Source organism: Lissotriton helveticus, chromosome 3_1 (genome assembly GCF_964261635.1).
Source record: "Lissotriton helveticus chromosome 3_1, aLisHel1.1, whole genome shotgun sequence".
NCBI lineage: Eukaryota > Metazoa > Chordata > Amphibia > Caudata > Salamandridae > Lissotriton > Lissotriton helveticus.
In genome coordinates, this window is record NC_136061.1 from 1,072,489,052 (window position 1) to 1,072,516,149 (window position 27,098).

Here is a 27,098-nt window from a genome sequence, read left to right on the forward strand (position 1 = left end):
GGATGCGACTTCATTGAGTGCAGAACGCGGTGGCTCGTCTGCTACTTAATCTTCTGAAACACATCTCTGTGGGATCCTCACTAGCAAAATTATACTGACTTCCTGTGAAGCTGGGGATCTCATTCAAGGCTTCTTGCTACTGCTATAAAGCCTTGACAAATTGTGGCCGTGAGTACATACATCCAACTCTATACTCATTTGAGGAACCCGCGATCCTTGGGGCTAGCAGGGTCTGTATTCCAAAAGTGAGAAGAGTGCGCCTCAGTGGCAGCTCTTTTAGCTTTCCGACTTCGAAACTGTGGAATTCACTGCCCGTCTGTCCGTCAAGCCCCTCCGCAACTCCCCTATCGAAAAAAATGTAAAACGTAGCTCTTTGGATCGAATCGATTGGCTGCACTATGCAAGTGGGTAGCACACAGGACCTTGGATCACAGCGCTGTGACACTGCGTTCCGAAGTAGCTATGTGCTTCACAAGCCCCAGTATTATTATTATTATTATTATTATAATATGATTGTAATAAGGGTGCCATACAAATGGGGGGTTTTGATTGTAACACTATTCACAACTTTTTTGCAGACATTAGAGGAAACTAACATTAGTACGTTACAAGACTGTAACCCTTTAATATGATCTGCTTATTTTCCTAATAGCGATCTGAGTAGGCTACAAGAATTCTCACATCAGCGTATGTTACAGATGAGTTCTTGTGTTGAAGGCAGCGTTTCATTCAAAGACTTTTAGTGATTCAGTGCTTAGCGATGGTTTGTTTTAGGCTAGGAATATCTATAATAAGCTATTTAATTGGCTTAGAATCAGGAGAAACCAAGCAGTCAGATTTCCAAATAAGAATGCAATTTGAAAGAAAAGAGCTTTTAAATTCAAGAGAATTGGCCAGTACTAACTACGTTCTTCTGGAATCATAACATCCTTTTCCCTGATTCCTTCAGCATGAAAAGCAGGCCCAATTTTCAAAGCCAACGATACACCTACATTGAAATTAGGATTTTAAATGGCTTTTTTGTGAGAGAAAATCTTCATTTTGTATTATTTCCATTTGAACTTACAAATATATATTTTTTGCAATTTACTTGAGTGTGGAGTAATTTTAAATGTTAGATTACCAACCCAAACGGCCAAGAGGTGGGATTTCCTAGGTCGAGATGCCTTAGAAGGCAGGTGAATGTGAGAATCTGTGAGTGTTAGCCAACAGGTTCTGATGACAGTCCACTCCCTATAATGTGGCCCGTCCTCCACAACTGACAAAGTGCGAATAAATGGAGAGAAGGGGGAATGAGAGCAAGCAACAGAGAAAGAGATCCAAAATGTATGTCCCTTAAGCATCACTCGTGCAGGTGTTTTTGTGTTGTACTACAGCAGAGATACATATGCGTCGATGTTCCCTAATAGGTTATAGATTCACTAAGCGAGAAGAAACCATCCATGGTTTTAGTACAAATTATAAGCATTAAGAAATTCATCAGTAATGAGATTGCTCTAGCTATTTTAATCGCCAGCTTTAGAGTGCTGGCCCACAGTGGCCCTAAGCCAAGCTCGAAGGAATCTGGTAAGTCAGCAGTCAAACAACAAGCCAGGAAACTTCTGCAAAGTAAAGGGAACAATGAAAGAGCGCAGCAATATGACAAAACCAAAAGGAGGTCCAGAATGCAAACTCAATAAGGTCAGGGACGGGAAATTGTGCTCAAACTGAAAAGTAAGAGAAACATCAATGCAACACGGAAAGTTACCAGGCAGCTTCCATTCACCTTTTGTTATTTAAATTGAGCCGCTGCCTATGGTGATTCCAAAGTTTAAACCCTTGACCTTATCTGACCTGCTAATCACAGTGCTGATCACAGTGCCCTAGCCCCTAGAGCATGGTCTGCCACAGCTGAATGGGAAAACTCTTTGCCAATTTCCTTCAGCCAGTCCTCACAACTCCATGCCAATACTGATTCCTGACAGTGATACCCATACCTTTGAATTTCTGGGCATTTCAAAACATTTGTATGAGCTTCATTGTGCCTCATTCCCTGTGATACAGAGGGGAGATGCAAGGAGAAATGTATGTTCCACTTGCACATTCCTTCAGAGGAGATACCAAGAACATGAAACCAGCCGACACGTGTTTCGTCTTAAACGGGTAGTTACCCGCGACTCTTCAGGGCTGAATAACTGTGAAAGTGTGGCAGTATCGGGGGACCGGTGATAATTCCAACCTGGTCCTGGTCAGGTTAAATCAGAGCAGGCCAAATGTGGGCGAAATCGTGAAAAGAGGAACCGAACCTGTAAAGTTCAAGGAGACGGGCGGGGTATGCCGTCTCAGTCTTCAATCGGGCTGCAAGCCAATGTGGAGCGTGCGGGATAATGTTTCCGTAGGGTATGTCCTCTGAAATGAGAACCTCATTCACCTATAAAAATTATAAAGAACTATTAGAAACAACTATTGTTATTTGATCTTATTTCCATTTACATATGTGATTACCTTCAAAGAAACACTTTATCGTGTGCTCTGGACCTTGTATGTATAAACTTAAAGAGGGTCTTCCCCCACTTTTTCTCAGGGGTTTTGGGTTTCCTCTGACCAAGCAGCACCGTTCCATATCAGCATGCTCTCCACTCTCACTGCTACCTGATGTGCGCCAACCATTTCTGATTACTTAAAGCCCTTCGCAGAACCCTCACCATCCATATTAATGGCCATTAGGAGACTGATGTACTATTATCATTCGCAAACCAGGGATGTTATATTTACACACCATTCACAGAGGGTCACAAAACAACCTGATTACTGTACATCAATTAAGCAGATCCTAATTAGAGCCCCCAGGAGATTGGTTGTGAATGCAGGGAAAGATTTGCAAGAGACAGTATAGTTCTATCCCTGCATTCATATTCCCAAATGCAGAACATTTCTTTAAAAGCAGCCAATGAAAAGACAATTGCTGCTTAAAAGGCACTCCTTCCTGCACATAAACAATCATTCCCTCAATGCAGACACCCTTGCACTACAGTTCAAGGGTGCCTGCATTGGCGATAGGCAGCTGAATATAGCACCCATGCAGGGAGAAACGCAGGGGTGCACAGTATTATTGTAAATTTGGAGCATACCTGCATTTCTAAAGTGACTAAGCGCGACAATAGCAATTTTGGAGCTAACCCAGGCTCTGCCACTGTCTTATACATAGACCCCAACATTCCCTTTTTGTGCTTCTAGATCATCAGACCTCCACCACAGTGCTTTAAATCATAAAATGCTCAATTCATAAAACATTGAAATCTAGATCAATCAGGCAATGACATATTTAAATAATTTTTGTCTCACTTATTCAAAAATATGTGTTTATTTTCATATTACAAACCTCATATATTTACTAAATTCATCCAATTCCATAAACAAAGTTAAAAACATAAAAACTTTAAAATAATTTCTTCTATGACATTAAAATTATCAAGCCAGCCGACAAAGGAGGACCTATCATAGTAATGGATAGAATTAACTATGAGAATGAAATAATTTGGCATGTGGAATCACAAAATAGAAAAAAGGTGTGTGACCCAATACCCTCCACCATGGAAGAAATTAAATAGTGCGGAAACTGGAAAAAAAAGACGCTGACTGACAAAGAAAGAAAAGGCATTCCTTATTAATAAACACCCAAGATCTCTGTTGATATACAACTTGCGGAAAATGCATAATGACCCATCAAAGCCAGCGGCCTGCCCAATCATTTTAGGATATTAGAACCTTTGACGAAATATTTTGATGTCTTCCTGAAATCTTTTCCGCATGATGTTTCTAGTTATTTAAAAGTCACAACAAATAAGCTGAAACTTTTGCATGGACAGAGATGCCCAGAGCTTGTGTTTTAACTGAATGTATCACCTGTACAGTCGTACACATGCGTGCTCTGAATTTCCACATCTGCATGCCAAGACAATGGAATTGATTCACTCTATAATCATTTTTGACAGGTTCAGACATTTTTAGAGAAGGATGGCTAGAATGTGGCTGTATGAAAGTGGGTAATTAGTAGGTGGGGGCATTGACCCACAGCTAGTAATAATAGGACATTCACTAATAGATCGAGTCATGTCTCAGTACATTAATCCTTGCTCAGCTCTTGGGAGGTTGGCAAATGAGCAGTCAGGCTTAATGCAGGAGACAGGTATGTGTGAAGCATTTAATACCACCCAAAACAGCAAATAAGTAAAAGAAACAGCACAATAAAAATCCAACACCAATTTATAGAAATATGAAATGTTTGTATGTTTAAAAGGACACCAAAATGACAAAAGTCCAAGTTCAGGCAGACTTTGATGGCACGCAGGCCAGGCGCAGGAAGAAGGTAGGCCAGCTGAGTATTGTACCTTATGTCTTTGGTGCATGGTCTGCACTGTGTTGCTGTGCAAGGCTTTGCGCAATCCAGTGTTGGTTCCATGGAGCTGTGAGGTCTACGATGCAAGGTCCTGAGTCGAGTTGCGTCACGCTGTGTTGGTTCCGATGAAGCTGTCCGGCAAGTCTTTGTAAGACTTTGAGTCGACTTTAATTGGTTCTGCTGAAGCTATGCGGTGAGACTTTGCAAGGACTATCTTTGGTTCTGTTGGAGCTGGCAGCTGAGTGGTGAGGCTTTGCTAGGCTTCACGTTGGTTCCAAGGAAGATGCCAGCTGTATCTTGGTTCCTTTTGGGTAGGTAATGGTCCTTGAGCGCGGCCAAGGGTTCAGGGTTGCCACTGGGGAGGTTAGGACTTAATATCACACAGTGAACTTGCACAGTCCAGGACAAGTTCAAGTCCAGTTACAACTGGTGAGCTCATTTTTTACCGGCCTCTACTATTTAAAGTCTGCATTATGTTCTTTGTTGAGAGCAAAGGACTTTAAGACCCAAGGAGCTCAAAAGGTACATAATGAGCACTATAACAACAAATTGTGAAACAATGTTTGAAGATGAATGTACTTTTGTACCATTTTTTGCAATGCACAAACATTTCCAATACATGTCCAGAAAGCTGTGCCACACCGAGGTCTAAAATCATACTACCGGTAATGTCATATGATATTCTACAACTTCCCATTCACACTAATGCATTTTTTAGCGTAGTGTACAGTAATGCTCTGTTAAAACACCACCCTATATTTTTCTGTTTTTACACCACAAAGTGAAACTTTTTCTGCCTGTTGAGAAAACATTTCCTTTATGCCACCACCAAGAGTGATTCATTACACTTCCCATCATTGGAAGTAAAATTACGCGAGTCCATAGCTGGACCAAAACGTCAACCATTTTCAGAACGGCAAAATGTCTAGAAGTTTGTGAATTTCGCATACTCACAAGTTTAAGAAACTTACAAAGCAAACCACAACTTGTTCTGCCCACACCAGTCTGAAACAATTGCCAGGGCTGATTTGCGTTTCAATCCGGCCCTGGATTCTTTGACCTTGTGGTCTGTAGCCGGATTTTAACTTTAGCCTTTTAATAGGTGACCAGGGGCAGAGCTTGGTCAGTGAGCTTGGTCAGTAAGCTTGAGGGGATGTGAGCTCCAGATTTCCCAACAATATGTTTATGTTTATGTTTTTGAGATTTTTATTGCGCGCAACTACCCAAAGGTGTCTCGGCGCATATCGGACTCCCTGAAACGGAACGCTACCAGATGAATCATTGATTGAATAACCAAGTTTTCAAGAGTTTGCGGAAGATGGTAAGTGTAGGACTGGTTTTGATGGGCAGAGGAAGAGAGTTCCATAGCCTGGGGGTGGCAACTAAGAAACGTCTGTCTTCCCAGCTAGTGGTTCTGGTGCGTGGGACAGAAAGAAGGCGGGTGCCAGCCGAACGCAGAGATCTTTGCGGGAACATAGATCCGAAAAGCCTCTTTGAGGAACCTTGGTCCAGAGTCATGGATGGATGGCCTTATAGGCAAAGCAAAGTGCCTTGAACTTTATACGACTCTTAACTCTTAGCCAATGCAGATGGCGTATGGCCATGGAGGTGGGGCGGCGGCTAGGGATGCCAAGCAGAATTCTGGCCGCTGCATTTTGCACCGATTGTAATTTGGATAAGATCTGTTCTTGTGTGCCAAGAAAGAGGGCGTTGCCATAATCCATTTTTGAGAAAATGAGAGTGGTAATCAAAGTTTTCCCTGCTCTTGAAGGGAGATATGGCAACAGTTTTTTGATCTTCCTTAGCATGAAGAAAGACGATGAGACCACCGCATTCACGTGGTGTTTAAACAGCAGCTTCTGATCGAACATAACACCGAGGTTTCTGACCTTGGCAACCGGAGTCGGGGTGGTCCCATTTCACTGGGCCACCAGATGGAGGACCATTCCTGAGCAAAATTGCCAAAGGTCATGACCTCGGTTTTGTCCGAGTTTAACTTCAAGCAATTGCTTGACATCCATGAACTGATGGTCCTCATTCCTTCCTGGAATCTTGCGGCCACAGCTGGTCCATCTTTGTGTATCGCCAACACCAGTTGGGTGTCATCCGCATAGGTGGTTAAACGAAGACCCTGTGCTTTAATGACTCTCGCCAGATCCGCCACATATATATTAAATAATGTGGGGCTTAGCGAGGAGCCCTGCAGCACCCCGCACGGAAGGGTGAAGATAGGCGAGTAAAAAGTGCCTCGTTTTACTGCTTGAGTACGATTTGCCAGAAACGAGGCGATGAGGTCCCTGGCAAGATGAGTCACCCCCAAGAATGTGACACGGTCGATCAAGATGGTATGATCGACCGTGTCAAAGGCAGCGGAAAGATCTAGAAGCACCAAGACCGCTGCCCCACCCTGGTCCAATATAGTCCTGATCTCATCCGAGGCTTTTATCAAAGCCGTCTCTGTGCCATGGCCCTTCCTGAAGCCGAACTGGGTATCATCTAAAATTGGTGGCAATCAATGAGGCCCGCCAGCTGTTTGTTCATGATAGCTTCAAATATTTTGGCCGGAAATGGTAGGCAAGCGATAGATCTATAATTGGCTGAGTCTGCGGGGTCCAGTGAAGGCTTTTTTAACAAGGGCTTGATGATCGTATAGTGCTTGCGCCAGCGCCTTTCTAAATTCCTGCAGTACTGGCGTTGTAGCTGAAGGTCCTCTGTGAACCATTGGGCAGATGGCTTAGCCCGGTTGGGGATAATGGATTTAACTGGGGCTACTTTATTAATGGCGTTCAGAATCCTATCCTGATATCTACTAGACAGTAGCGTGGGGTGCAACAATGGCTCATAGGAGGATTCAGCCAGAATATTGGACAAGAGCGGATAGTCTACATTTTTCCAGGCTCTGGTGGTAATGGAGGTACGGGAGGTGTGTTGAGGAGGATTGGAGTTGTGGGCCAGAATGGTAAAGATAACTGCCGAGTGGTCTGACCATACTACAGGAAGAACTGTAGACAGTACGATATTAGGGTTGTTAGTAAACAAGCCATCAAGCGTATGCCCTGCCTGATGGGTGGGGGCTTCAACCAACTGCTGTAATCCTACAGCACGTAGATCGGAAGTCAGTTGGGAGGTGTCTTTGTCCCCTAGGACTTCCATAATTTAAAAGACAATATACCAGAAGCAGGGCACATGAGAAGAGCTTAAGGGGCAGTGAAATGGGAGAGGAATGCGGATTGGTAGAGGTACTAGGTGAGAGAAAACCATATTTTGTAAAATAAACAACATTTTTGAAGACTTTGAAAACCGAGAGAGTGTGTGCGTTTTTGTCTGTATATAAAAAGTCGTAGTGAAATCTGACTGACATCTCACCATACCTGAGTCAAATCACCTCTACCTAACTATTAATCAGAAATACATTTATTAGGTGGGTGTAACAACCCAAACACACCCTCCTAGGTGCCCCATTCTCACGGTCCCCCACATGGGCATCCGCAGAAATGTTTCCAGGGGGGGCAACATTTTAACTTCATCACCATCCCCCGACAAAATTGAGCACAAGTATTAAATACATTTAAAAACATCTAATAAGACAAAGAGCTTAAATAAACAAAGAAATCCATAGGGGGAAGAGAAATATCTTGTGAGGCGCCACATCAGACAACCTGGCAAGTAATAAAACAGAGGGAAAAACTAAAAATGACCAGAAAAAAACAAAAACATTCTAAATCAGGTTGATGCGGTTCTAGAGCATGGGTACTCACAAACTTTCTCTCAGGGGCCAAATTTACAGTGTGGTTTGTGGCCTAGGGCCGCACTGGTGGGGGTAGGATCAGTGAGAGAGGGGGGTGGGGCTAGAGCAACAAAAAAACTATAACCATGAGGTTGAACACAGGTCCCTGCAGCGGACGTCTTCGTCCGCTGAGCCACCAGACCCGGCATACACACATCTTTCATACTCTCTCTCTCTCTCTCTGTCTGTCTCTCTGTCTCCCTCCCTCTCTCTCCATCTCCTTATCTCTCTCTCCCTCCCTCTCTCTATCTCTCTCACTCCCTCCCTCTCCCTGTCTCCCTCTGTTTCACTCCTCTGTCTATCTCTCTCTCTCTCTCCCTCTCTCTCCCTCTCCCTCTCTCTCCCTCACTCTCCATCTCCCTCTCTCCCTCTCTCTCCCTCTGTCTCTCTCCCTCTGTCTCTCTCCATCCCTCTCTCTCCATCCCTCTCTCTCCATCCCTCTCTCTGTCTCCCTCTCTCTCCCTCTCCCTCCCTCTCCCTCCCTCCGTCTCCCTCTCTCCCTCTCTCTCCCTCTGTCTCTCTCCCTCTCCCTCTCTCCCTCTCTCCCTCTCCCTCTCGCTCTCTCCCTCTCTCTCCATCCCTCTCTCCATCCCTCTCTCTCCCTCCCTCTCTCTGTCTCCCTCCCTCTCTCTCCCTCTCCCTCCCTCCGTCTCACTCCCTCCCTCTCCCTCCCTCCCTCTTTCTCCCTCCCTCTCTCTCCCTCCCTCCCTCTCTATCCCTCCCTCTCTACCCCTCCCTTTCCATCCCTCTCTATCCCTCCCTTTCTCTCCCTCCCTCTTTCTCCCTCCTTCTGTCTGTCTGTCTCCCTCCCTCTGTCTGTCTGTCTCCCTCCCTCTGTCTGTCTCCCTCCCTCTGTCTGTCTGTCGACCTCCCTCTATCTGTCTCCCTCCCTACCTCTGTCTTTCTGTCGACCTCCCTCTGTCTGTCTGTCGCCCTCCCTCTGTCTGTCGCCCTCCCTCTGTCTGTCGCCCTCTGTCTGTCTGTCTCCATCCTTCTGTCTCCCTCCCTCTGTCTCCCTCCCTCTCCCTGTCTCACCGTCTCACTCCCTTTGTCTCACTCCCTTTGTCTCCCACCCTCTGTCTGTCACCCTCTGTCTGTCTGTCACCCTCTGTCTGTCTGTCACCCTCTGTCTGTCTGTCGCCCTCTGTCTGTCTGTCGCCCTCTGTCTGTCTGTCGCGTTCTGTCTGTCTATCGCCCTCTGTCTTTCTTTCTCCCTCTGTCTGTCTCCCTCTGTCTGTCTCCCTGTCTCTCTCTCTGTCTCACTCCCTTTGTCTCACTCCCTTTGTCTCCCTCCCTTTGTCTCCCTCTCTCTGTCTCCCTCTCTCTGTCTGTCTCCCTCTGTCTGTCTCCCTCCCTCTGTCTCCTTGTCTCTCTCTCTGTCTCACTCCCTTTGTCTCCCTCCCTCTGTCTCCCACCCTCTGTCTGTCACCCTCTGTCTGTTACCCCTGTCTGTCGCCCTCTGTCTGTTACCCTCTGTCTCCCTCCCTCTGTCTGTCGCCATCTGTCTGTGGCCCTCCCTCTGTCTCCCTCTCTCTGCCTCCCTCCCCCTGCCTCCCTCCCCCTGCCTCCCTCTATCTCCCTCCCTCTGCCTCCCTCTGTCTCCCCCCCTCAGTCTCCCTCCCTCTATCTCCCTCCCTCACTGTCTCCCTCCCTCCCTCCCTCTCTCTATCTCTCTCACTCCCTCCCTCTCCCTGTCTCCCTCTGTTTCACTCCTCTGTCTATCTCTCTCTCCCTCTCCCTCTCTCTCCCTCTCCCTCTCTCTCCCTCACTCTCCATCTCCCTCTCTCCCTCTCTCTCCCTCTGTCTCTCTCCCTCTGTCTCTCTCCATCCCTCTCTCTCCATCCCTCTCTCTCCATCCCTCTCTCTGTCTCCCTCTCTCTCCCTCTCCCTCCCTCTCCCTCCCTCCGTCTCCCTCTCTCCCTCTCTCTCCCTCTCTCCCTCTCTCCCTCTCCCTCTCTCCCTCTCTCCCTCTCCCTCTCGCTCTCTCCCTCTCTCTCCATCCCTCTCTCCATCCCTCTCTCTCCCTCCCTCTCTCTGTCTCCCTCCCTCTCTCTCCCTCTCCCTCCCTCCGTCTCACTCCCTCCCTCTCCCTCCCTCCCTCTTTCTCCCTCCCTCTCTCCCCTCCCTTTCCATCCCTCTCTATCCCTCCCTTTCTCTCCCTCCCTCTTTCTCCCTCCTTCTGTCTGTCTGTCTCCCTCCCTCTGTCTGTCTGTCTCCCTCCATCTGTCTATCTGTTGACCTCCCTCTGTCTGTCTCCCTCCCTCCCTCTGTCTGTCTGTCGACCTCCCTCTGTCTGTCTGTCGCCCTCCCTCTGTCTGTCGCCCTCCCTCTGTCTGTCGCCCTCCCTCTGTCTGTCGCCCTCTGTCTGTCTGTCTCCCTCCTTCTGTCTCCCTCCCTCTGTCTCCCTCCCTCTCCCTGTCTCACCGTCTCACTCCCTTTGTCTCACTCCCTTTGTCTCCCACCCTCTGTCTGTCACCCTCTGTCTGTCTGTCACCCTCTGTCTGTCTGTCACCCTCTGTCTGTCGCCCTCTGTCTGTCTGTCGCCCTCTGTCTGTCTGTCGCCCTCTGTCTGTCTATCGCCCTCTGTCTTTCTCACTCCCTTTGTCTCACTCCCTTTGTCTCCCTCCCTTTGTCTCCCTCCCTCTGTCTCCCTCCCTCTGTCTGTCTCCCTCTGTCTGTCTCCCTCCCTCTGTCTCCTTGTCTCTCTCTCTGTCTCACTTCCTTTGTCTCCCTCCCTCTGTCTCCCTCCCTCTGTCTCCCTCCCTCTGTCTGTCGCCCTCTGTCTGTTACCCCTGTCTGTCGCCCTCTGTCTGTTACCCTCTGTCTCCCTCCCTCTGTCTGTCGCCCTCTGTTTGTGACCCTCCCTTTGTCTCCCTCTCTCTGCCTCCCTCCCCCTGCCTCCCTCCCCCTGCCTCCCTCCCCCTGCCTCCCTCTATCTCCCTCCCTCTGCCTCCCTCTGTCTCCCTCCCTCAGTCTCCCTCCCTCTATCTCCCTCCCTCTCTGTCTCCCTCTCTCTATGTCTCGATCTCTCTATGTCTCCCTCTCTCTATGTCTCCCTCTGCCTCCCTCTGTCTCCCTCCCTCTGTCTTCCTCTCTCTCTGTTTCCCTCCCTCTGTCTGTCTCCCTCCCTCTATCTGTCTCCCTCCCTCTGTGTGTCTCCCTTTCTCTGCTTGTCTCTGTCTGTCTCCCTTTATCGCTCTCTCTCTCTCTCTCCCTCTGTCCCCCGCCCAATCTGTCCCCTGCCCTATCCGTCTCCCTCTCTCTGTCTCCCTCAGTCTCCTTCCCTCAGTCTCCCTCCCTCAGTCTCCCTCCCTCTGTCTCCCTCCTTCTGTCTCCCTCTGCCTCCCTCCCTCCGCCTCCCACGCTCTGCCTCTCTCCCTCTGTCTCCCTCCCTCTGTCTCCCTCCCTTTTGTGTCCCTCCCTCCCTGTCTCCCTCCCCCAGTCTCCCTCCCCCTGTCTCCCTCCCTCAGTCTCCGTCCCTCAGTCTCCCTCCGCCTCCCTCCCTCTGCCTCCCTCCCTCTGCCACCCTCCCTCTGTCTCCCTCCCTCTGCCTCCATCCCTTTTGTGTGCCTCCCTCCATGTCTCCCTCCCTCTGTCTCCCTCTGTCTGTCTCCCTCTGTCTGTCTCCCTTTGTCTTCCTCTCTCTGTGTTTCCCTCCCTCTCTGTCTCCCACCCTCTCTGTCTCCCTCTCTCTATGTCTCCCTCTCTCTATGTCTCCCTCTCTCTATGACTCCCTCTACCTCCCTCTGTCTCCCTCCCTCTGTCTTCCTCTCTCTCTGTTTCCCTCTCTCTCTGTCTCCCTCCCTCTGTCTGTCTCCCTCCCTCTGTTTGTCTCCCTTCCTCTGTTTGTCTCTGTCTGTCTCCCTTTATCTGTCTCCCTGTCTGTCTCCCTCCCTCTCTCTCTCTCTCTCTCCCTCTGTCCCCCGCCCTACCTGTCCCCTGCCCTATCCGTCTCCCTCTGTCTGTCTCCCTCAGTCTCCCTCCCTCAGTCTCCCTCCCTCTGTCTCCCTCCCTCTGTATCCCTCCCTCTGTCTCCCTCTGCCTCCCTCCCTCTGCCTCCCACGCTCTGTCTCCCTCCCTCTGCCTCCCTCCCTCTGTCTCCCTCCCTTTTGTGTCCCTCCCTCCCTGTCTCCCTCCCCCAGTCTCCCTCCCATCAGGCTCCGTCCCTCAGTCTCCCTCCGCCTCCCTCCCTCTGCCTCCCTCCCTCTTCCACCCTCCCTCTGTCTCCCTCCCTCTGTCTCCATCCCTTTTGTGTCCCTCCCTCCCTGTCTCCCTCCCTCTGTCTCCCTCCCTCTGTCTCCATCCCTCTGTCTCCCTCTCTCTGTCTCCCTCTCTCTGTCTTCCTCACTCTGTCTTCCTCTCTCTGTGTTTCCCTCTCTCTCTGTCTCCCTCCCTCTGTCTGTCTCCCTCCCTCTGTCTGTCTCTCTCCCGGTCTGTCTCCCTCCCTCTATCGCCCCCCTCCCTCTGTCTGTTGCCCTCTGTTTCTATCCCTCTGTCCTCTGCCCTATCTGTCCCCTGCCCTATCTGTCTCCCTCTCTCTCTGCCTCCCTTTGTCTGTCTCTGTCTCCCTCCCTCAGTTTCCCTCCCTCAATCTCCCTCCCTCAGTCTCTGTCCCTCTGTCTCCCTCCCTCTCTGTCTCCCTCCCTCTCTGTCTCCCTCCCTCTCTGTCTCCCTCCCTCTCTGTCTCCCTCTCTCTCGGTCTCCCTCTCTCTCGGTCTCCATCTCTCTCGGTCTCCTTCTCTCTCGGTCTCCCTCTCTCGGTCTCTCTCTCTCTCGGTCTCCCGCTCTTTCCCTCTCTCTCTGTCTCTCTTCCTCTGTCTGTCTCTGTCTGTCTCCCACCCTGTATCTCCCTCTATCTGTCTCCCTGTCTGTCTGTCTCTCTCCCTATGTCGCCCCCTTCCCTCTGTTGCCCCCTTCCCTCTGTCTGTCTCCCTCTGTCTGTCGCCGTCTGTCTCCCTCCGTCTCCCAACCTCATTGTGCTTATCTATAATAATGTCCCCCCCTCGCCTCTTTCACTATCTTCTCTCGTCAATCATTTCTCCCTCTTTCCTCTCCCCCTCTCCGTTTGTCTCTACTCCCCACTCCGTCTTTTATTTTTCCTTTTGGCCCTGTCTCTCTCTTTTAACTCTCCTCTGCACTTATGTCTCCCTTAGCCTCAACATGGAGGGTTAGTTACATTTTTCCACTACAACATTGTCAAAATCGAATTTTTATTTTTTTCTATTTTTAGTCATATTCTCCCAGATTCATCATTGTCCTCTTTTGCGAGTCCTTAATAGCGATTATTAAGGAATCGCTATTAAAGACACGCAAAACGGGATGCATGTAGAAATCGCAATTCATTTTGCGATTTCTACTGCTTCCTTATTTGCGATTCGCTAATTGCTAATCGCAAATAAGGAATGGCCTTCCCATTCATTCCTATGGGCCTCAAGGCCCATAGGAATGAATGGGGAGTCATTCCTTATTTGCGATTAGCAATTAGCGAATCGCAAATAAGGAAGCGATTTCAAGGGTTCCAGGGTGTCCAAAGGACACCCTGTAGCACCCCTGAAATGCAAATGTACACAGGTGTTGCGCACACACATGTCCAAAGGACATGTGTGTGTGTAACATACAACTTAGAAAAATGCACTAAAGTGCATTTTTCTAAGTTTTCGCTATTTACCACGAAGTTACACTTCGCGGTAAATAGCGGCCCCATATTGCGAATTCGCAATTTTTAAAAGGTATATGAATAGCATTTAAGGAATCTCTAATTGAGATTCCTTAAATGCGATTCTTTGCAATTTAGCGAATTCTGTAATTGCGGTTTTTGCATATCCGATGATGAATCCCAAATGCAAAAATAGCGCTCGCAAAGGGCCGGATTCTCAGAATCTGGCCCTTTGCGAGCTGATTTTACTTTGATGAATCTGCCCGATTGTTCTTTAAAGGTAGTTATTTCAGTCCTTAGTGTTTTTTCCGGAGTATTTTCACTCTTAGCTGTATACAGCACTCTCCCCATTGCACAAATTCATGAGAATGAAACTTTCAATTTCAATCCGGTCTGTCACTTCACAATTTTTAAACTAAGAATGTTGGCATTAACCCCACTCCCCAAACGACGCCCCCACCCACGCCCCTTAGCTTTTTCTCTGATCGTTGTGGCCTGCTGTGAGGGACTAAAGCTCACGGCCCCTGCTAATTGTGCTGCTTGAAAGCATCAGCAGCTCCCCAAGAACTGACCGTCATCTCCGGAGGCCTGGGATGGGTGGAGATGCGCCATGATGTGTCTCCTCTGCCCATGACAATGGAACGACTGACTCTGGGACTCACACTCGGGCTGTAGCAGCCTTTCAGGTGTCGCCTCAGCAGGAAAGTCGGCCCAGGTATGTGGGCCCATCCTCTAGAACCGGGCCTGGATCCAGGGGGGGAAAGCGTCCCCTCTTGCCCCCCTTTGCGGACGCCCATGCCCCAATTATGCTGTGATTCAACTGGCTCTGATAGAAGGGAATGAATGGTCTGTGTGGTCTCACTGCTGCACAGATCTGATCTAGTTCCGCTGGATTCTGCAGTAGACACCTTTGAGGCCATTTTATTTGGCGGTGTGCCATGTTTGTTCTGCACCAGCTGAGTGCTACATTGCTGATGTGAAGCCCTACTTAGTCTGCACGATGCTGTAAGCTGTCACAAATAGCCTTCTTTTATATGGCAGGGAGTTGGAGGGTTCTCAGTTCATCACCTTCTGTACGTCAGTTGCATTTCTGTTTGCGTTTCCACAGATCCATCACTTCCGCTTCAGAGAGGTGAGCCATGTTTTGTCCTCCAGGACCTGTATGTCAGAGTATTCCTGCAGGCGGCGCCCATTTAACTACTGTCTCTCATTCTGAATGCTCATTTTTCAAAGGATTAAATTCGCCGCATTCGCTTGTCGGTTTGAATCCTCAATGATTTGAAGTTTGAAGGCTCGTTCGGTCTGCAGGACAGACGATATCTACCCACCTGGCTGCTTGTCGCCTCTGCTGCTAGGTTTATTATTTATTTTCTACCACTATGATTGGATTGACAGATCCCGTTCAGAGCACAAAAACTGCTGCACAAATGCAGCTGTACTTGTTGACAGCAATGGAGGCATTTTGCTCTACTGACCTGTTCTTGCCATAGTTCATGTCTGGATCTCCTTCTCTTACTTTTTAATCTTAACTACAAAGTGGTTTAAATGTATTTATTCCTGTTTTATATTTTTGCAAAGATTTTAACTAATCGTGTACAAATAAATATTACCTTACCGTACCTTCTCTTACCCAATGAAGGAGCGCCCTCCTTATGGACTGACCTCTGACCCCTCGAATCCGCGGATCATATCTCATACAGTTTTTGCTGTCTCCACTTGTCTGTCTGATATTAAAGTTGGGCTGTGTCACCAACAATACTGTAGACCTGCAGAAATTGACCCATTTAGCTAAAACGCAGCAGTATTATGGCGACAGCCTTGTTTACACTCTTGCTAATATGCATCCTATTTGCTGAGCCAACACACCGGACCATGGCTATTCACTCTGTTCGGTTCTTTATCTGTTTCTTTGCTTGCTTTATTTTCCGAAGCTGCGTCACATTTGGCTAGTTTGCTTGCACATTTGTGAAGTGTTCTCTATTTTTTCATTGTCGGGCATTTATGAATGACTGTGCATTCTTTAATCTCGACAAAATGGACTTTGACTGACGTTAACTGACACTGCACCTCGATGTGCTATCTATAGCTTTATAAACCTAATTTTAGTTTTTTCCTTTGATATTTTTGTAGTCTTTTTGTTTATGACGCGGGAATGCACTTTATTTAAAACTAACATCATTTATTGGCTGGTAATTGATTCAGTAATCAAAATAGAAAGCTCATTTATCGGACAGTGGTTGATGCAATCATTTTTTCAAGTCATACCCCTTGCTCCCTGATAATTACTGCATCTGTCTAAGGCCCTCTTTACTAGTGGACAATCAGGTCCAGGGGGCCAAGCTTAGCAGTTAGTTATTCCAGCGGCATTATGAAACACTGCAGATTTGTGAACTCTCGCCCAGACATTTGTCATAAAAAGGAATCATGGCAGGATCTCCCCACTCTTGGTAGGATCTCTCCACTCGTGGTGGGATCTCTGCCCTGCAGTTTCTCATTGCTCTTTGCGAATCCACCCCTGGTGCAGTTCACTAGGACCAAACTCTGATATGAAAGTCGTCAGAGATTAGTGGTTCAGGCACCATGTTTGTGGAATGCCCTGTCAATACAATCCATATGGAAATCATAAACTCGCATAGGGCACGAAAGGCCTTTTGTTTGACTATCAGATTAATATAGTTATTATTCTGGGAACAGCCTCTTTCAATTTTTACTCAACCCTCCTATGTTATTATTATTATTTTCATTTGGTGCAGCAATGTTGGTTGAAAGCTGCCAAGAGGCAAACAGCTTTGGAGTGGTCTTTATAGGGCCTTGTAATTTAATGCACACATCTGTTACAGAACAAATCTCTCCTTTAAGTATTCCATGCAAAATATAGTACCTTTTTCATGTGATTAGGTAAGGTCTCATCAAGGAAGATCATGGAATGTCAAATAATTCAAAACTAAAGGCAGCTCATAATGGATTAACTAGTGACTCAGTGTCATTAGAATACTGTGTTACCAGGGCAATGGCAAATCAGTGTATTTTGGGAGTTGTAGTCTTACTTAAGGTCACCTCAACCAATTGGATGGACACACCCAAATGCAGAAATGCATAAAAGAAAGTCACAGGACTGGAAAAGTTGTATTCCAGTACCATTGATGTATCCCATAACACTAAGCTGACATAGAAATGGAGTTTGTGTGTGTGTGGCTCTGTGGGTGTGTGTGTGGATTGGTGACTAAAACAGAAGACTGCAGTATTTGCTTTCACAAACCTGCAGCTGAGATTGTATTACGCATTTGTGTGCCTCTTCTTGTTAAAATGATTCTCAGACAGTATCAGACTTGTCATATTGATGCACATTTTACTTCTTTAAAATTGTATTTTAATACGATTTTGGGGGAAAAATGGCTAATGGATAAACACTTTGCCAAGGCTAAAGTCGCCACTGTGGACGTTTGTTTTTACAAAAAATTTTATCTGCAAAAAAGTATAATACATTAAATATTTTAGTGGTTCTGATATTTTACATCTTGAACATTTTTATTGCCCATGAAACGGGTTGGTTGATCTTTATTACTTCAACCAATGGCTCAGACATTAAGTACTAATTTCCTGATATTTTTCAAATCGACCCAAATCGTTTACACATGAAACATTGTACGAGTTGAATGTACTCGTGTTTCACATGCAGCAACTCCGTGATATGATTATCCTCAATTTTACATGGGTTTACTTTACTAATACCGACTTACATTGTTTTTTCATACTGCTGATGGACTGACCAATGGTCTCCACAGCGTCAATCGTGATTCATCTGTCTCATGCATCCAGTTCAGTTAAAAAAACAGTACCACTTTTTCCCTGTTTTTTCTTTTTTTTTTTAAATCATGTTATTATTCTAACACTTGTATTTTTTAGATTGCTTCAAAATACATTATGTCTTATTTTTCTTTTCTTATGCAGGTCATTACTATCGTTTGGAAGGTCAGAGAGACGCGCTGCTGTGTGGTAATAGTACTGATGCAGGGTAATAAAATTATATTAAATTCTTTTTTTCCAAATCGTGTCATATTATTTAGCAAAATTGGCAGCTGGAGGGCCCCAGTGTCAGCCTCATGTGCAGCATTTCAAACGTGCATCGGAAAGGGAAATTATTACAACACTAATGACCGTTCTAAATGAAATGTTGATGTTCACTGCATGCGTGGTTTTTGGTGCAAAAGGACAAGATATGCCCTAGGTGTACACCGGAAGAAGAAATTGTTGAAGTTGCCTTTCTGAGGGAGCCTGGCACAGTTATGAGGTGCTGGGGCCACATCATACGGTGTTGTGATGTATGTACTCAGAAATAACTGGCTATGATGTCATTCAGAATATAAAGCAAAGTAGAAACAGTAGCATTTTAAAAACAGGATAAACTTGAGCTGTGTTAACCTTACCTCTGGTAAATGCTGCCTAATTCCATTGTCATTTTGTTTCTTTTGTGTCTTCCAGCCAGTGCCCAGGAGGATATATATGTGTGAAGGCGAACAGAAATCCCAACTATGGTTACACAAGCTTTGACACCTTCAGCTGGGCTTTTTTGTCACTGTTTCGTTTAATGACTCAGGACGCTTGGGAAAATCTTTATCAACTGGTAAGAACCATTTTTGTGTCTTTTAGGAAATGTGCGCATTTATGGTATGTACAAGTTACTGATGACGTGAATAACCTTTATAGCCATGAAGATTAAATTGGAGATAGCATTTTAAGACCGATATGTTTTTGAGGCAACCATTAGAGAAATACAAATATAAATACATTGATCCTACAAGACTTCCCTCCAATGTATTATTTTCCAAAATACCAGCAGAGAAAAAATATATAAATAATTTGATGTTACAAGACTTCCCTCCAATGTTTTCTTTTCCAAACTACCAGCAGAGAAAAAAATATATAAATAATTTGATGTTACAAGACTTCCCTCTGGTTCAGTTTGCACAACCCTTAAACCTAGTTGCATTGGTATTGATTGAATTATTTAACTTTAGGTTTAAGGATTTGGGATGTTGAGAATTTTGCTTAGAATTTTATCCTTGAAACCGAAGTTCTTCAAAATGTCAACAAAACAGTTTGTAGTCTAAAGCAGTTTGGCCTGTTGTTGCCTGCCTTTCATGACTTTAAAGTTCATAATCTACTTATAAACAAGTCTGACCTAACCAGCAGCATTCACGTCGTTCTGCCAAATAATAAAAAAGGCTGAAAGGCTTACACACTGTACTTTTGCTGTGCACCAAGCTTCCTGGTTAACATAGTTGACACTGCACCAATACTTGCAGGGACTAAAAAGTGAAAAATCAACATTTGCCTGAACTGACCAGTGAACATGCGACATTCTCTATAAAAACTAAAGTTTAAAGGGAGTTATGTTGACATATACATTTATAGTGGTATGGAAATTCCTAGGTTAACATATGGCATTCACTTTGTGGCCCACACCCACCCTAAATATAAATTTTAACTCCTACTCGTGTTTTTACTTGATAAATATGGTGTTTAAATGTGGATGAAAGGGTTCAATGAGAGGATATTTGTGAATCATGTGAGAGATTAAAAATCAAATTAAACTTGGGGATCGGAGGGGTGTTTATCTAACACCCCCTTCATCAGTGGATTACATTTTGAAGTAATCTGTCCCAATGATTGCAAGCATTGGGTGAGATTTCTTAAAAATAGTGTGTGGTATGCGACCAGGTGTAACGCTATCCCTCGCAGCGGCATCTGGGGTCTCCTCCACCTCTGCAAGGCTGGAGCGGTTATTTAATCATTCCTACACATGATTTGCCCAAGGGCAGCGGCAGTAGGCCCCCATTGCCCTGACAAAGTGTGGTGGGCAAATGACCTCTTCCCCCTTCACCTTACACGAGGAAATAAAAAAAAAAGCTAGAGTCGATAAGTGTCAACTGCTGCTGCTCTCTGTTAACAACTTGGGTTCAGCTGATCCATTCCTTTCTGTCATGCCCTATTCTGTGTTCATGCAGGAGTGAGTCAACATCTGTCACCTACCCATGGGCCCTGTTCCTAAATGACAGCAGGGTTCAAGGGTAGGTAACAGAACAACTGTTGACCCTCTCCTGTACTCCCTCACAAGGCGGGAGTACAGCAATAATCAGCCAGAATCCTGGCCTTTGAACAAGACAAAGGATATGCATCAATATAGTACCCCTCAATTTGGGCAAGGTAAGGGGTTCGAGGCGTTCCCCTGTCATTCTGTTAAGATTCTTGTTATCAATCCCCTTTTTCTTTGATAAATCGAGGGGGGTGAAGGCAAGAACAAAGTAAGCGATTGCTTCTCTGTTGTATCTCAAATGTTGTTACTGCCTTCATGCCGGAGGGATGGCAGGGCTACATAGTCCCCTCCCTAACCCTGATGCAAAGCCTCTGAGGGAGTAATGTAACTCCACCGCCTTTGGGAAGTTCATTAATTAGCCTCCCTGATCCTGGCTACACAAGGAGGGGGGCTAAGCAATGATATTTTTTCCAAAAATATACATGAAAAATACAGGAAATAAACAACAGGTGATGTGTGAGAGATATAAATTATTATAAGTGGCTGGGCTTACGCCTCCAACTTGTGACTCATGCAACATTGGCTCTTCCTCAGGTCTGCTATCTTTTTTCCTTTTTTTTCCTTCCAGTGTCTGCGAGCACTGGGAGGAAAGCTTTTTTTAGTGCTCAGTGCCCATACAGAAGGCCTGAATCACAAAGGTGACTTACATGGCTGGCATATCTTTTTATGTGTGAAATTCTCCGCACTGACTGCGGAGTCTCCCCACTCATAAACTTACTATTACATTTCAGTTTTTTGACTACTTAAAAAGAGTAAACTTAAACAAACTTGTAACTTTACCGTTGTGAATCAGGCCCAGAGGGTTGTTCGGGCACCCTCATCAATTAATTAGGTGACAACTGAAAAAACATACATATGTTGACATACATAATGGACATTTTTTTTTGTTTGTTTTTATCTCCAACACTTTTGAATGGATTTTTACCACACCAAGAAAGATACTGAATGACTGAAAGACACTTGTCATTCACAATAAACAATACTATTTTTTTCTGGACATCCATTTGTTAGTTTCAAAGCTAGGCAATGGAATCCCCTATGGGAGATCCCATTTTAAAAGCAAATGAAAAATGATTTTGAGATCCTGCTCCTTCCAACTTTTAAACTGTTTGAGCAAATTACACCAACACTGGCATTCTGCAAAACATAGCTAAAAAACTGATTTCTTTTGGATGGAAGCATGTATTGTTTTTACAGAGCTGCAACTGTGCCTCTTTAATTACTGATGCTCAATACAAATGTTTGGTGAAAATTTACACTAGCTCCAGTTGAAGCTATCTAACCGGGACATGTCAGTAGGATGTGTCAGTGTTTTGAGCGTTCACTGTTGAGATATGCAGGAGCTTCAGGTCACAAGAGGAAATGACAGAAAAGCTAAAGCTGTCTCACTCTTTCAATGATGGTAAACGTAGTAGAATTATATTAGGTAATAGGACTCAGAAGTAGTAGATGTGCCATTTGAAACACTATGAAAAAATCAATAAGTATAAATATGAAAAGTAAATGCAAAACTGCCCCAATGTGGTCTATGCAAAAGTGACCAAAGAGCTTGTTGGTGATGAAGACAGCGATATCCCAGTATCATCCTACACAGTCAGATCCAAATAGCAATGAGAAGCCAACGCTAAAAACCTGTTTCATTTCAAGACCATAGGATCACATGGTTTATTCTTGGATCATGATATATTCAAACTATTTTTGCACATATCTAAAATATAAAACTGAATTTTAGAAACAATTCACAACAAATTGATATAGTTTGAGGTACTCTTAAATTTCAGAATGTCATTGTATAGCTCATTAAACCATAAAGTGAATTTTTGCATTTATAAGCACATGTTTGTTTTTTTCCAGACTCTACGAGCTGCTGGCAAAACCTACATGATATTTTTTGTCCTGGTGATTTTCCTTGGTTCCTTTTACCTGGTGAACTTGATCTTGGCTGTGGTTGCCATGGCCTACGATGAACAGAATCAGGCTACGTTGGATGAAGCTGAGCAGAAGGAGGCGGAATTTCAACAAATGATGGAAGCTCTTAAGAAACATCAAGATAACTTGCAGGTAATACAATCACAAATAATGACAGAGTGAGATTTTTCATTATGCTATTTATAAATATGGTGTTACACAATCAGGCTATTGCTACTCAAATCCTTTGTGAGATACACTTGTCACAAGTATGAATTTAACAGCTGTACGAAAGTTCTGATTTTTAGGTTCAGAAATAGAATGTAACAAGCTTGGCCAATGATATTTGCACACTATGTACTTAAACCCCATGTGTAAATAGCAATGTACGCAAGTGCTATGGAGTGATTCCTATAGGTAACTATAACTTGTGCCCTCGCCATGCACTGCTAATACTCTTTCCACACTCACACAAGCAGGGACCACAACTTTACACCTTCACAGGCCAGAGGCCAGAGCAGAGAAAAATGTTACTGAGTCGGCTCCAGCCAGGTTCCACTACTGGCTGGGGGGAACGGCAGGGGCCACTGGGACTTAGGGGCTCTCTGCAGCCTCCAACATTTCTGGGACATATGGGTGCTCCGGGTGAGCACGGGGCATCCACTTCTAATAAAAAATGCTGTCTCTGACTGGCACCAGCATGGGTGCTGGTGGAGAACCAGTAGGGCTCATTAGGGCTTAGGGGGATATCCCCGCGGCCCACAAGTTATAAAAGATGCTGAGTTGTCACCGTTGAACCTAAAAAATTAAAGTAAATGCCAAACAATAATAAAAAATGAGTGGCAGGAACCAGTCATTTATTATTCACTGCTCCAGCAAAGAGCACTCCTTAATCCCTAGGGCTTTTTAAAATTACATTTATTGCTCCTGGTGGTGGCCCTAGAAGAGGCAGAGGCACCACTAACCCTTGTTTAATGCTTTAGGGCTCCGCAGGGTGCACAGCAGCCCCTTAGCAACGTAAAAAAAAGAAAACACAGTGATTGTCCTTGGTCATTGAGTCTATGATCCCAAGAGAGCTTGCCATATTTTTTTAAGTACTGCAAGCTAGAGGAGTATGCTCTTCAGCTACAACACAGGGACCTCTTATGGTTTGTTGTGTGGCTGCACTTTGTGGCTTGAAAAAAAAAAGACACATACATTTTTAATGTTTTTTCTTAAAATGTGATTTTAAATATAATCTGCGACGATGACTATTATTAAATATTACAATATGTGAATTTATCTGCTATACACCTGATTTATATATGTTGATGGGCCAATAGGAACAGCTTCTATTATTTTATTATTTTGAACACTTGACAAAGCCAGTTGGTCTGCCTTACTTAAAATGACACCTTTTATATTGCTTCATGACGTAGCCACTCATTCATGATTTTGGGGTTGGGCGCCTGCAGGCTATGTCCTGTGGCCAACCCCACACTGAAGGCCCTGCACAACGATGGACATAGAAATTCAGTGAATAGAAAAAGATTGAAGTGACAGTATAGTCAGGAATAATGCCATGTAAATTTACAGTTATAAAACCCTTAAAAATAAAATGAAAAAAACTAAGGTTAAAGGGATGGTAAAGTTAGGTGAAAATTTCAATTAAAAGATACTATTTTAAAGGAACAAAACCATTGAAATTCACCAATTCTCTCAAGTATAACAAGTGCCCTAAGGTAATTATAACTCACAGACTTGCCATGCACTGCTGAATATTTCAGATATTACATCGCTTATGGCATTTTCTATGACATCATTGATAACATCCCTGCAGCATCTGAAATTACATCATTGATGACAACACTGTTCATGGCCAGGCCAGGAGTTATAGTTACTTTAGGGAACTAGTTAAACTTACCTGAGTAAACTATAACTGGTGTATTTCAGTGGTTTTGTTAGTTTAAAGCAAGATGTTTTCGCCTGACTAGCCTGCATAAATTATGCAAATCAACAGCAAAAGTATAATTCCCTTTCTTTTGGTGTAGAGCTGCTCCATTTAATGGAGCGTGCACACAACACTACTGGCACTTCAGGTCTTCCCAACCCAAATGTATTTTCCTAGCAGAATTTTAAAGCACTGGATTTTTTTTCTATAGCATTAACTCAGAGACAACCTTTCACCAAGTGCTTGAAGTGTTTGAAAGCCTTCTCTTACATTTACCATTGCTTTAGACAGTAACACTGAACAAACAGAAATAATCGCAATAAATTAAATTTAAAAAAAGCCCAAGCGAAGAGATATGTTAAGGTTTCGCTCACACTCTGATCTTCAGATACAAATTCAAAGGAAGCGAAGAAAGGTTTCCTGGCACAGCCTTGCTGGTGAAATCTTACCACACAGTGAACCCTTTGAAAATTCTGCCCTGCATAGCTCCATTTCTGAAATGTGCGTGGGGTTATGGGGACGTTTTTGACGTTTCCTATGGCAACGCCCCCTCCCCCCTTCTCCCCCTTCCATCATCAAACTCCACTATGGATGTGGAAAAGGAGGGGAAGGCTGAACGCTCATATGAAAGTAAAATGACTATCATTCTATGGGGTTACATTTGTCTGAAACTTGTACAGCAATCCTTAACTCTAACTCTTTTTGACAAGCGCCTTACTTTAGGAGCATTTTCTTGGTGTAAACAATCATTTTACCCACCCTTTGCCAAAGAAATTAAACCGAAATGTCATATATAAAAGAGATGTCCACAATAATGTGTATGTGTGCCTGCTTTTGAGGGCATTGGAAAAACAAACTAACACCTGTCACAGTTAAATTGTGGCCAGTTTCTGATGTCGACCAAGTTTAACGACTCGTTCTTAAAAAAAAAAACAAAGTAACATAAAGAAAATAAAGTAGTTAAGCCTGACTACTGAGCAGAGAACTTTTGATAATGCCACAGTTTTAATATATGGAAGAGGAGCGTGAGGCAGCGTGGAAATGAGCGACAGATACCCATGGTTTGCCCTTCTTTGCCTCTGGCACCGCCCTTCCTGCCCCCTATCTCAGAGGTCATGAGGGCAGCAGGTGGGACAGAAAGAAAGAAAGGTCATGCAAGTCCTGTTCACATTCTCACACTTTCTTCCGAAGTTATGTCTGCATCTGTAAGTTGTAACTTACGTGTTTGAAAAATCACGGGAACATCACTTTAAAATGTTCAGAGGTACCCATAAAATTACAACTGAGGTTGTGTTCATCGTATCAGAATGGCATTTCTATAACCTCCCCCGTGAAGCTCCCAAAAGTGAACCTTAAATGAAACACAAACACACACACTGGTTTTGTATTTCAAAGATTTACGACTTTTCTTGAACTTTTGTAAAGACAATGAAACTTACACATTCGTTACTCACATTTGTTAGGGTAAATAACACTCTCGACACACACACTGGTTTTGTATTTCAAAGATTTAAGACTTTTCTTGTACTTTTGTAAATACAATGAAACGTACACATTCGTTACTCACATTTATTAGGATAAATTACACTCTCGATCTCATTGAAAATTCGGCCCTAGAATATTTGTGGTAGGTTTTCATTACTAATGTATTTGCTGTCAATAGGTATGTTTTAGAAAAGTGATGTTGACTTAGGACAAGCATTGGCAAAGCCTCTGGACCCTGCCTTTTCAAGTAGCAGCATTTTATTTAGTTATTTTTTCGATATACAAAAAATAATTTTATCATAGTTTTAAAAATAAATGTGGCCCTGCAGTCTAGGCCCACCAGCCTTAGCATTGAAGTCCACTGTTTTCAGGCGGCTTTGCGCACGTGGTCAGGCAAATGCAAGTCTGTGAATTGATGAAGTGGGATGACGCCCAATCAAAATTTGAATCAGCCTCATGGCGGACGGGGCTCACCAAAAGACTATATGTAAATGAATAATATCTATATGAATATTCTTGTATGCTCTAATTGCATGTGCAAAAGATCCATGTCAAGAACTAGGCCAAGAGTTGGTCTACTCAGTGAGATGTTACACCACATGCTCAAAGTGCCCATTTCATGTACCATACCAGGCAGCGGCAGCAGCGGCATCATCAGATGCCCTGGATGATGGGCGAGGGTACAATGGAGTCTACAGTGGAACGCTGTCTGAGAGTTCCTCCGAAGCATCCATGCTGAGCTCGAAAAGTGCTAAGGAAAGAAGAAATAGAAAGAAGAAACGGAAACAGAAAGAATCTGAGGGAGATGAGAAAGGGGATAATGAGAAATTCCACCAATCGGAGTCTGACAGCAGTTTCAAAAGAAAAGGTTTCAGATTGACATACGAAAAGAAGTACACATCTCCCCACCAGGTACATGTGCATTATGAACTGCAGTCTACAACGCGCTTTATGTGTTATCATGTATTCGCTTGGAGTGTTGACTATAATGTGTCTTTGACATGCATACAGAAAACAAGTGTAATAATCTGTTATTTTACATAGCTCTGCTATCCAAAGTGTTTAATATAAGACATTTTACATACATAAATCCTTTATTATTCCCCAATATAAACTGGTACATAGTTTACCAACCTCAGACGGATGAAAGCCTGATTAGATCTTGTGAAGACACAAATACGCGATTTTACCTGACAGGCCACTTTGTAAAGAAAAAAAACACAGGTCTATAATATTGACAAACTATGTTATGTGTATTTGTGTGCACGCGTGTCAGTCTGGAGGGTATCCTGTCTCCTTGAAAATGAGCAAGCTACCTTGACTGAGGCCTATTGCAATATATCGGTTTTCTGTTTGTCACATAATTCTAGGGCTGAGCTTTTGGCTCTGATGTGTAGGGGAAGGTTGTTCATGGGATTAGGAGCCAGGTACAAAAAGGCATGACTGCTGACTCTGGTTCTTTGGGAGCAGGGGATGTGGGTGAGCAGGCAGCTGGCAGAGCGGAGGTGTCTTGTCGGTGTGTGGAAGCTGGTGGGGCGGTTGAAGTATGCAGGACTGTGATTGTGCAGAGCCTTGTATGTGTGAATGAGGTCATTAAAGAGAGTATTTTTGTGAATGGGAAGACAGAGATGTGTGACTATTGGAGTGCAGGGTGTGAGTTTGAACGTGAGTCTGGCTGCTGTGTTTTGAAGGTCCTGGAGAATCTTGGTAAGCTGTGCATTGCTGCTGGGGTAGAGGATTTTTCTGCAGTCAAGCTTCAGCTTGTGATCAGGGCTTGGGTGATGGTTCTTTAGTACTGGGTAGGAGACATCTGAAGATTTTTCTGAGGATATTGAGGGTGTGGAAGCAGGAGGAGGC

General features: G+C 44.7%; 1 protein-coding gene across 2 annotated transcripts in view; it reads left to right on the forward strand.

The window, feature by feature from the left end:
• The window catches only part of LOC144823278 (sodium channel protein type 2 subunit alpha-like), an 859,818-nt gene that overhangs the window by 295,105 nt on the left and 537,615 nt on the right, over positions 1-27,098 (forward strand). For both annotated transcript variants that reach the window (XM_078681635.1, XM_078681634.1), the window contains exons 8-11: positions 17,773-17,836; positions 18,304-18,445; positions 21,773-21,979; positions 25,875-26,153. In XM_078681635.1, the coding sequence (XP_078537761.1) occupies positions 17,773-17,836; positions 18,304-18,445; positions 21,773-21,979; positions 25,875-26,153 (692 nt within the window). The remainder of the gene's footprint in view (positions 1-17,772; positions 17,837-18,303; positions 18,446-21,772; positions 21,980-25,874; positions 26,154-27,098) is intronic.